This window comes from Phoenix dactylifera, chromosome 9 (genome assembly GCF_009389715.1).
Source record: "Phoenix dactylifera cultivar Barhee BC4 chromosome 9, palm_55x_up_171113_PBpolish2nd_filt_p, whole genome shotgun sequence".
Taxonomy (NCBI): Eukaryota; Viridiplantae; Streptophyta; class Magnoliopsida; order Arecales; family Arecaceae; genus Phoenix; species Phoenix dactylifera.
The window spans coordinates 13,206,726-13,217,914 of record NC_052400.1 but is presented as its reverse complement, the minus strand read 5'-3'; the positions used below and the strand labels follow the sequence as shown (position 1 = coordinate 13,217,914).

At 37.8% G+C, this 11,189-nt stretch overlaps 1 protein-coding gene across 1 annotated transcript; it reads left to right on the top strand.

Annotated features, from left to right (window-relative positions):
• The first annotated feature begins 1,496 nt into the window (after window positions 1–1,496).
• LOC103701909 (partner of Y14 and mago-like) lies at window positions 1,497–10,922 on the top strand. The gene is made up of 4 exons (XM_039130105.1): window positions 1,497–1,874; window positions 1,979–2,092; window positions 9,091–9,351; window positions 10,542–10,922. The coding sequence occupies exons 1-4, from the start codon at window positions 1,695–1,697 to the stop codon at window positions 10,680–10,682; spliced, it is 696 nt and encodes a 231-aa protein (XP_038986033.1). The 5' UTR covers window positions 1,497–1,694; the 3' UTR covers window positions 10,683–10,922.
• Window positions 10,923–11,189: the final 267 nt, after the last annotated feature.

Genomic DNA, 11,189 nt, shown 5'->3' with positions numbered 1-11,189 from the left:
TCAAGAGAGTGTTAGCTAACATTGGATGGTGGATTTATGCAGTTTAAAGTTGTGAACTGAATTCAAATCTATGCATAAGATATATTAAGGGCATGTCTCGCCTTTTTGAGGAATAAAACAGTAAAAACTGATGTTATCAACTCTTGGGGGCAATACTTTTGAAAAAAAACTTGTTGCCCTGTTACTTTATTTTTTAAAAGGTAAACTATTGAACTTTTGAGATGTTCGCTTTGTTTTTCTTCTTTTGAACAGATGAAGAATAAAACTTTTTAAGATATAGTATCTTTGAGACTTAGATTAGGAATGCAACCTACCTGATGGTTAAAATCTAATCCCGGTAATAATGAGGTGAACAAGCAATATCCAATTAAAAGAATAGCTAGACATATGCTCTTTTAGCATAGACTGTTATTGGTATCAATGAGCTAATGACAACAAATATTACCTACTTTTAAAAAGCATTATAGCAATAATACACAGAATCATTTGGTATCCACATGACTGGAGATAATGATTACTACAGAGTAGAAAAGCTAGCCTATGCCATTGCTTAATTCTTTGGCAGGCAATAAATCATTCCATAATCGAGAACTTTTACCCTTCCAATGTACGACTCGCGAAAATTGGACTCGAAAAAAGCCAGATATAGAAGTGGAGACCTCTTATTTCCTACCAAATTGATGGTTGATTAGAGGCGCAGGTAGGACATGAGGTCTCTTACTTATCACACCAATTCAAATCACACTTAGGAATAGTGTAAAACACTTAGGGCTCATTTGGTTCGTGGAAAGTATTTTTTCTTTTAGGAATATGATTATGGAAAGAAGATTCCTGAGAAGAGGATGCCTGGAAAAGTACTTTTGGCATGTTTGATTGACGATGAGAAAGCGACAGATTTTTAGAGTGCTTATATTTGATTGACCATCTACTTTTCTGAAAAAGTTATGTGTAATTTCTATTATATCCTTAATAAAAATTAGGTCTTTAATGTTTTTAAATGTTGAAGGATTTTTTGGGAAAAAAATAAAAATGAAATAATTTTCGGCTCACGGAAAAGTAACTTCCCTATGTTTCTAATGGAAAAGACTTTTCCATAAAACATGGGAATTATATTCTCATGGGAATATAACTTTTCAGTCTCTCTCCTTTGAAAACTCTAACCAAACAAGAGACATCTCATTATTTTTCTGTTGACCACATTTTCTTCCCTTCTTTTCCTACGAACCAAACGAGCCCTTAGAGAAGTTGAATCTCATCCTGCAAATACCCCATCATTCGTTCATGCATATTTCACTATAAGAATGTATTGTGATCTATACCTTTTCCCTTTCTTCATTCCTAGGGTAGATGATTCACTCATCTATCGTGGCCAGGGTTAAATGTGAATTAGAATCACCACAAAACCGTCCATGGATTCAATCAAATTTGACCCCATTTCGCCCCCATCTCTCTAGGCCGTTTCTTTTAACTAGTCCATATCCGACCAAGCCCATACGCGACCCAACGCTGCCCCTGGCTTTCCTAACTTCGGTGGCCGGTGCGGTCTCTTACAGCGGTTTCGGGCCTTTCGGCAGTGTAGAAAACGGCAGTGACCTCAAAACGGAGACAGAGCGGCCGCGTCGGGGCCGCAACTCCTTCCCCTTCCTTTCTTTCTCCCCTCCTCTCGTCCCATCCTCCGTCTCTCCGGCGAGGCGATGGAAAGCGCCGGAGGCGAGCGGCCGCCCACCACCCGCATCCTTAGCATCCCCAAGGAGGGCGAGCGGATCCTCGCGCCCACGCGGCGTCCCGACGGCACCCTCCGGAAGCCCATCCGCATCCGGGCCGGCTATGTCCCCCAGGACGAAGTCGCCATCTACCAGTCCAAGGGCGCCCTCGTGAGCGTTCTCCTCTCTCTCTCTCTCTCTCGCCTGCCTAAATCTTTCGTCTTTCTTTGATTCTTGTGTTAAAGTTGTCTGCTTTATTGCTGCCCATAATGCAGTTGAGGAAAGGACTTCAGCCCGATGCTCCACCGGGATACGATCCGGCGCTGGATGCCAAACCCAAGACCAAGTCGGCGAAGAGGAACGAGAGGAAGAAGGAGAGGCGGCATCAGGTCTTTTCCTTTTTTGCTGCCTTCATGTAATACTGGCTTACTATTGGAGATTGATGGAGGAATAGTTATTGTTGCTGTAAGGCACTCGACAAAAGATCCATTATCCAACCGACCCGTTGATTAGTTATAGTAGGACTGACAAATTCAAATAGACAAGCACAAGGTTTTATTTTTTATTTTTTTCCTTTCAGCAGAATGCGAGTTAGAATTTTTGCTGGCACTGGATATTATTACTGGTAAATATAGCTCTTTTTTTTTTTGGTAAACGTAAATATAGCTCTAGGATCATGTATGTGCACTGAGATTATCCAAAGGTATCTAGAGGCATTTGACAGGGTTCCAATTGTCTCTCTTTTCTTGGATGTGGTTTCGGATACCTTCTCAACTTCTCCTGTCAATGATCTCTCCATAATCAAAATTTGCTAATTTCCTTAGCTCGCCAACCAGCCCTTAATTCTTTTTTTTTTCCTGCATCTTTTATATGTTACTTGAATAATCCCTCAGTGGTATTATAAACTTCTCTCCAGTTTCCAGTACTGAATCTTTACTTGAAGATCTCCCTTAAAAAAATTCACCCAGGTCTATTTTTGGGGATGCACTATTCAAGACATACCCGGAACCTCCTCCAATCACAGGAGGGGTGTGACTGCTGGGGAATGCCCATTTTAGATGAATAACACTATGATTTTATCCTTCATTAATTTGTATCTAGTATGGGGCAATGTATTGCTTTGCCTTTTGTGCACACGTCCACGATATGTTTAAGCTTTCCAACTTTTGTTCCTTCTTTTCATGTCATGCTTGTTCGGCTTTGTACGTTATTATATCAGTGTTCACTCCTCAGAATACATGCTTTCACAAACTTGACATTATACTTGGTTTTTTTGGGGCTAGCCTTGGGTTCTGACAAATGGATATTGTTTATGGGTTGTAACACCATTAAGTTCTTTCCATCTTTTCCTGAAACCATGCAACGAAAGAAGTCTCTTGTATTCAAATGGTTTGGAATTAGAAATGCTTCCATTTTCTTTTCGAACCAATATAACCGTATCATTATCTTCGCTGCAGTTGTTCACATATCTTTCCTCTTGCTGAGCTGTATCTCTTTCAGCTTGTAATGCAGTAAGTCATTAGAAAAACAGTGTATTGCTCTTTTTTTTGGTAGATTCAGGGAAGACCCTATGAAGCTCTGAGAAACACAAAACCAGTAGTATCTGCCGAAGTTAAATATACAAAATAAGGGGGAAGATTGGAAGACCAAACAACGGGATCAGTATGAGAAATAGCGAAGTTAGCAAGATAGTCGGCTGACTGATTTCCTTCTTGGAAGACATGCTTTGTAGCGAATCCTTCAAAGGAGTCGGTTAACTAGAAATGTTCCTCGGATAGGGATGGTGGTGGCGTCATTCTTCTGGCAATCTTACTAAGAAGGGCCTCTCACCATAAGTGCAAGTTTGGCGGTCTGAGTCTACCTTGTGATTTCGGATGATATATTGATTCCCATGAGATGGTGTGCAAATGCCTCTCATCCACACGATGCCCCTAGAATAAACATGGTGGATAGATCTAATCAGCCCATCAACCTAATTAATGAAGTGCTTGGGTACAACAACACTCGGCAAAAGGTGTGGAGTTTGCACAAATAATGGATTTTGCTAGAATATCTCTACCATCTAGGTTTAGGTGTTGCCATTTCCAACCATCCAACTGCCTCTAGAGCTTATCCTTGATGAGTTGTAGATCACCATTGGTCACTCGAGTGCCTTCTAGTGGCGCCCCTAAATAACGGCCCAAGGAATTAACTTGATGGATACCAATAATAGACAGAAGTTCTGCAGTTAAAGAAGAAGGTAAGTTAGGGCTAAAAACCACCATGGATTTATGCAAGTTGATTTTTTGCCCAGATTGTTGACAATAGGCTTGCAGCATCTCCTTTAAAACCAAGCAATCGCAGACTCGAGCTTATAAGGCTTCAATCGTCCATGAAGATTATGATTGATCAAGACACTTCCATGCCGAGGTCGATAATTGTTAATTGTTTGTAAGCCCAGTTCCCTATTCAAGGACCTCATTAGCATTTTTAAACATAAGATGGGGAAAGGGGGAACACCCTTGTCGAAGACTTATGGAAGATTTGAAGAAGGATGTAGGTTATTAGTTGACAAGGATAGAGGATGTCTCTCGAATGCAAGTTGAAACCCACTGAATCTATTTTCCACTGAATCCTTGTCGAAGACTTTCCACCCGCATTTGGTAGCCCAGGGCCAAAGCAGAATGACTACTCACCAAAATTTCTAGTTCCCTTGGGGGAAAGAGTCTCCATGCTTAATCATTGTTTTGTGAACCTCAGCTTGTAAAGATGAAAGCCCTTAGCTCAGATGGCTTTTAGGCACAACTCTACCAGTAATGGCTTGCTCCTCCCACCATTAAAGAGGCCATTTTTGGGACTTAAAAGCCTAGTGAAAAGGCTAGACAAGAATACTATTGTTTGGTGCAATAAAAAAGTGGTCAGTATATTGTTTTAGATAGACATTTTTGTTGTTTGAGAGAAGATTCAGAAACAATAATTGGTTCTTATTGGGCTTTTCCCCTTCTTATATTAATTATTTTGATGTCTTCAAGGTTGTTAAGAGATATATAAGCAAGGTTTTAAACCTAGTTTTGGCCTCGCAGGTAAAGTTTTGGTTTTGGCGGTTTCTGCAGATTCATCTCGAGTTTTGGAATTTTGGACAAAAAAAGTTATAAAATCTAAAAAATCTAAAAATAAAATAAATGAAGCAATTATTTCACACCATTTTATTATGTTTTAAGTTATCCACAACTATGTATATTGGGTAGTTTTAGGTTGAAATAAATTTTAGTGGAAGTTAATGCATTATATATATCATATGCTTGGATTAGTCTCTTGAGTAAATGTTAAATATCACTTGGCCAAGCATAAACTGGTAAGATAAGTGCACATGCACATCACTCTCTAAAGTAATAAAAGTTCCAGACATGGGCATGCATCTTTAGTTTTAGAGTTTGCAATTTGTTTTTAACTTTAAGAGAAACAATAAGATTGCAACTTGCCAAACATAATAATAAAGCTTAGATTAAATTAACACACATAAAATCATTAGAACTTTAGATGAATGTGTGGTTTAATTATACTGATAAATTTTAGAAAACATTTAAAAAACTAGCAGATTAGGTCAGTTTTGGATGGAACCAAAGATTTCAGTTAGTTTTGGATGTCTCAGGAGAAACCAATCCATTTCACCTGGAACTTTAAACCTTGTATCTGAGGGTGCTGGTCCAAGAAAAGAAAATATTAGGGAATGGATAATTTGGTATTCTTTCCCTCTTTATATATTTATTTTCTTTCTTTTATTCCTCCCTTTAAATTTTTCTTTTAATGTTGTTGCAGCAGATAAATGTGATCTGTTTATAAATAAATCAACAACAAGCTCAAGTCTCACTAAACTTCACTTGTAAATTTTCATTTTAAGTAATTAAAATTATTGCCTAACCTGACTTTCGTGAATTGATCAATCCTCCTGTCTTTACTTGCTTACTTTGCTTTGTTAGAGATGGAATCTCACCTTGGAATAATTAATTGATTTGGCTTTTATTCCCTTGGTAAGTTCATTTAAGAAACATATTTCTTCCAGAGATTAGGTTTTAGAACATTCAAAAACATTACAAATTACTCCTGACAGCCTGTTTTAATTTGTGATTTTGATTATCTCTACCTAAAAAATATTAATATCACTTGCATAATTTCAAATCTATCTTCTGATTTTCCTCAAGGCAGCATCTGGATGGTGGATAGGTAACTAAGGGGTTAGATATTTTAGATCTAGGTATAATCATTTATCCTTGGGTTAGTAATGCCCCTTGTTTGGTTGAAGTTTGAGGGCTACTGGGATGAGTTGCAGGAAAAAAAGTGAAAAATCAAAGGGGAGAGGAGAGAGTTATGCAGGTTAGTCTTCTTTTTTGGTGCCTTGACCGGGCAGACTTAACACCATGCTTTTGGATGATGTTTAGCTGGTTAAGTGAATAACCCTTCATTGACCCCCACTAAATGAGCAACAAAACGGGACCTATGTAACTTTACCTACACTAGTTTCAAGAATTCATTTGAACTGAACTGATTCATTCTAGCTTCATTTTTGGTTCAATTCAATATTTAATTATCATCTCAGACCTCTTTTAGCCCTTCTCTAATTTTTGAAATATGATTAACTAGTTCTTTTGCTTCTCTTTTTTTTTTTTTTGACACTATCAATCTCCACATGAGCATATGATTCTGGTTTACGGTCAATTTTGGACCCTATTTACTTTTTACTTGGAAATTGGATGCATACTACCTCATTTCCAGCCATATTTAGCAATAGCTTCTTTTGGACTTGAAAGGCATTGCAGAAACAATTCGCATTTCTATTTTCAGAATGTGCATTTTATGAAATGCTGAGCAGCTGAAGTAGGTTGCTAGTGTTTTGGATGGAACCACCTAATTTTGCCCATGTTCTAATCAGGATCATGATGTGCTGCTTCATGGCGGTTGTTGGCTTTTGAATTGATTATGATTAATTCTAGAGTTGCGTACATGGGTTGGTACAACTTGGCCAAAGGTTGTCTTGTGCTTTGCATACACTTGGCCTAAGGTCAACCTAGCTTGAGCTGCCCACACTACTTTAGCTCAAGTTTTACTCAAATATTAAAAAAAAATGATTTAGAATAGTAATGGAGCTAGGGGACTGCAGGGACATTGGCCTTACCCCCAAGATTTGGGATTTTTCTTGAGGCATCTGTTTAAGCTAGCATTGGCCCCTCCTCAAATTTTGATTTGGCCCTTCCTCCCTTTGGATCTTGCTAATTTGTTAGGAAATTGCAGCCAATCCCTTGCCGATTTCACTTAAAATTTTCAAAATAAAAAAGGAGCCCAAATTTTAAGTGAAGTCGGCAAACCCTTTGCCAACTTCGCTTAAAATTTTCAAAATAAAAAAAAGAGCCCCGACGGCCCTATTTTGAACAAAACAGGGGTTCGAAGGGCGGATCCCGTGCTCCGGCCCTCTGCAATCCTCCGACGGCCCTCCCTCTCCCTCTCCCTTCCTCCCCCCTCTCTCTCTCTCTTCGTCTCTCCCGTTCGTCCTCTCCCTTGCCCTCTCTGCTATGTCAGTTCGGGCCCAGCATAGAACAATATTGGGGCATACCAAACTGTGCCACCGGCCTGACCGATACTAGCACGGCAAACCTTGTTGTGTGGTATTGTCCAGGAGATCATAAATGACAGATCATTATTTCCATTTGAATAAACAACTCAAATAAGGTGACTCTTGCCAAAAACATCATTAACTAATTTCAAAAAGTAAAAAGATAGTTGCCATATTTGGAAAATGGAAGCAGGAGTTATTTGTGTTACTCTATTAGGGAACTGCTTTCTATAAATATAAGCTATAAATATAAGAAGAAGAAGAAGAAAAAGAAGAAGAATTCAAGTAAACTCATCCATGTCAATTATGTCATATATAAGCTTGAGATTTCTTCGGTGCAATTCAAGCAAATTATACTCATCCATATCTATTATGTCATATATAAGCTTGAGATTTCTTGGGTTGCAGTTCAAGCAAGTTATACTCATCCATATCTATTATGTCATATTAAGGTTGAGATTTCCTAGGTTGCAGTTCAAGCAAATTGTACTCATCCATATCTATTATGTCATATTAAGCTTGAGATTTCCTAGGTTGCAATTCAAGCAAATTATACTCATCCATGTCTATTATATCATATATAAGCTTGAGATTTCTTGGGTTGCACCTCCCTATAAATCAGTTAAATTTGCAACTATTTTTTTGCACCGTCTTATAGATCATTAAATTTGCAACTCTCTTTTTCCATCAATAAAACTACCATCCAGCAAGTTTGACCCAGATTATAGCTTCCCTGCCAGGATGAATTTGTCATGTTTGGTTGAATAAGAGGGATGAAATCGCTTATCCCCTTGCTATTCATGAACCAATCTGGGCCTCTATAGTGATTGCATTGCTCATCTTAGTCCAAGTACCTGCATCTTAAATGCACTTCTTGTGGTTCAATTTTTTGTTTTATTCAAGGGAGAGAAACATGAAATACCGGTCAAAATGAAGGAAATTCTACTCATTTATTTCTAGTGTTTCATATATAAGCTTGAGATTTCTAGGGTTGCACCTCCCTAAAAATCAGTTAAATTTGCAGCTATGACCTTTTCCTTCAATGGAACTACCATCCAGCAAGTTTGACCCAGATTATAGCCCCTCTGCCAAGACGAATGTCATGTTTCGTTGAATAAGGGGAACGAAAACTGCTTATCACCGCTGCTATTCATGAACCAAGCTGGGCCTACAGTGATTGCATTGCTCATCTCACTCCAAGTGCTTAGATCTTAAATGCACCTCTTTTAGTTTGATATTTTGTTTTATTCAAGGGATAGAAACATAAAAATTACTGGTCAGAAGTGAGTGTATTCATTGGTTTATATAAAATTGTAAAGATCTATAATCAGATACATTACAAAGGCCTGGCACTGGTGCTCGATTTCTCTGATTTCTGGCATCTATATGTTCTCTTCTCCAGTATGCACCCTATGCTTGGCTATTTTACTTTGAAAACTGCTGCCCAGCATAGCATGCCAGTGCATGCAAACATCTCCTGATGATATTTATTCTGACTCATTCCATAGCTTTGCACTGGCACTCATGACATTGTTGTTCAAACGCTGCTGCCAATATCTTACCAAGATTTACCACCTGTAACTGCTCGAGACATTTTGGAAGTGATTTGTCTATCCTGACAGTGGTAAAAGACATCATTTCTTTGGCAGCTACATTGTGTGGTTGTACCTGATGTTTTCTTGAATGGTCATTAATGTTATCACTTGATCAATGTTAGAATTCAATTCTATTTTTTTTACTGGTTTTTTTTTATGATTAATTGAAGTCATCATCATATGGAATGTGACCGTCTGATGGCAGTCTGCACTTGCTTCATCAACTGAGAAGGGCAAGAACTTGGATTCAGAGCAAGCCGAGATGATAAAATCTGAAGAGATTCCTTCCGCTGAACTCATGACCCAGAGATTGGAATCTGTGGAATCAGTAACTGACCAGATGGGTAGGATCTCTGTTTCTGCAACATCAGTGGTGATTAGCCCTTCCACAGATTTAAAGGAGGATCCAAAACCTGAAAATTCTGGTCCTGATATAGATAAAAGAATTCGAGCACTGAAAAAGAAGGTAACCTATTGTTTTGATGACCTTTGTTTAGATAACATTTTGTAGGAGGCTTAGCATTGTCTAGCTTTTGTGGAAGATGTCTTTATTTTTTATTTTCCTTCTGAAGTCAGAGTTAAAATATGTGGAAAAATGTTGAATTTTTGTGGTTTATATTGCTGAGTTTTTTCAAACACTTTTTTTAAAAATGAATCATGTAAATTTTGAAATATACATGGTATTTTCAGTTTTCCCCCTTGTTACATCACTTTTGAATCTTTGGACCTGGGATCATTTTTTGTTCGGAACCCATAAAATAACAAACAGACATGCAAGCACACAATCAAGTGTTTGTATTTGGGCAGTTGATGCCACATTGAGCCCCGTCAATCATATCTTTCTGGGTCAAGTTAAATGAAAAATTGTAACGTTCCACTTATGCGAGATGCTAAAACATAATGCTAGAAACATATGAAAAGACATGGTTTTCTTCATTATTTTTTGGCTGTCAGGAGGATCGTTATTGTCTATTTTCATTTCCCTGAAATTTGAAGTGGATCTGACTTGAACTTTGTTTCTCCTTGTATGTGGTTTCAAACAATACCAGTTTTTTAAGAAAATCAACTTTTTTCTATGGGAACTGTCTAGATTTTGCAATCATGTATAGAGTTTGTTACTCAACATGGAAAGTGTCACAATTTGTACTGGTTCTATTCCTAAAGCTACTACTAATGAACAAACTTGATTTATAGCTGAAACTTAATTAAACTTGGTTATATTACCATCATTTCAAAAGCAGCTGACTGGTTACCATAATTTGTACATTTTTTATGGTCGCTAATCAGGTTTCGAGTCTGCGGCCCGTTTATTTGCATCATAAACATGTAACATTTGATAACCAAGCTCTGGCTCTGAGAATTCTACCATTTGTTTAAAATCTTACGGTGTTAATTTGCTGGTAGGATATTCAATTTGCCTTATTACTCTGAAATTTCTGCCGTGAACAAATCTTTCACCAATTACAATGGGTCCTTGTTGCATGTTTATTGAGGTTTTTCATGTGAAATTGGAGGTAAACATGTCATCTTCCGCCTAGAAATGTTGTTTGGAATGATGAAATGGGTTTAGTATGTCTGATCAAATAAAAGGTAAAATACCATGCTTAAATCTAAGTTTAAATTTTCTAAATTTATGTCTTGTATCATATGTTGCAGATTAGGCTGGCAGAAGGACGGTTACAGGGAAACCAACAAAATATGAAGCCTGAGCAGTTAGAAAAGATGGCAAAAATGGAAGAATGGCGTGAAGAACTGAAACTTTTGGAGGATAGAAAGGCAAATCTGGTTTCGCACTAACTCGATGAACAAGTTGCTGAGATCCTAATTTCAACTGGTTGAGTGCCCTTTCATGAAATCCTCTGTGGGCTATAAGCTCATTTTAGTTGTGGGTGTTCTTAGCCAACACCGGTACCGGATAAATTGATTTTGGGACCTGTGTCTATATGGTTGGTGTACTTACTTACTATGGTAAATGTGTGGGTGAATTTTTGCACAAAATATTTATCTTAATTTGGTATTTATGCCCTCAAAGTTCAATGCTTGCAGTTGTACATGTTCTCAAACTGGTGTCAGATATTTACCATTTTATCCATTCTTTTTTCTCAGGGAAACTCTTGCCGGTTGGATCAGTAATTTGCCTTAAGCATATCCTTTCTTGAGAAACTAGTGGTAAAAGAGTACTTTTCCCTTAATATTAGAGGGATAGAATGTGCAATTGCTACATGGCTACATGATAGGTGGGTTTTTAGTCTGTTTATTCTCATCTCAAGGTACTTGGACTTACTTTGAATATTGAAAAATATT

Coding starts and splice junctions, on each gene's coding strand:
- LOC103701909 (XM_039130105.1), top strand. CDS start 1,695: ATGGAAAGCGCCGGAGGCGAGCGGCCGCCCACCACCCGCATCCTTAGC. Junction 1,875..1,978: donor ACCAGTCCAAGGGCGCCCTC/GTGAGCGTTCTC, acceptor CCCATAATGCAG/TTGAGGAAAGGACTTCAGCC. Junction 2,093..9,090: donor AGAAGGAGAGGCGGCATCAG/GTCTTTTCCTTT, acceptor GTCTGATGGCAG/TCTGCACTTGCTTCATCAAC.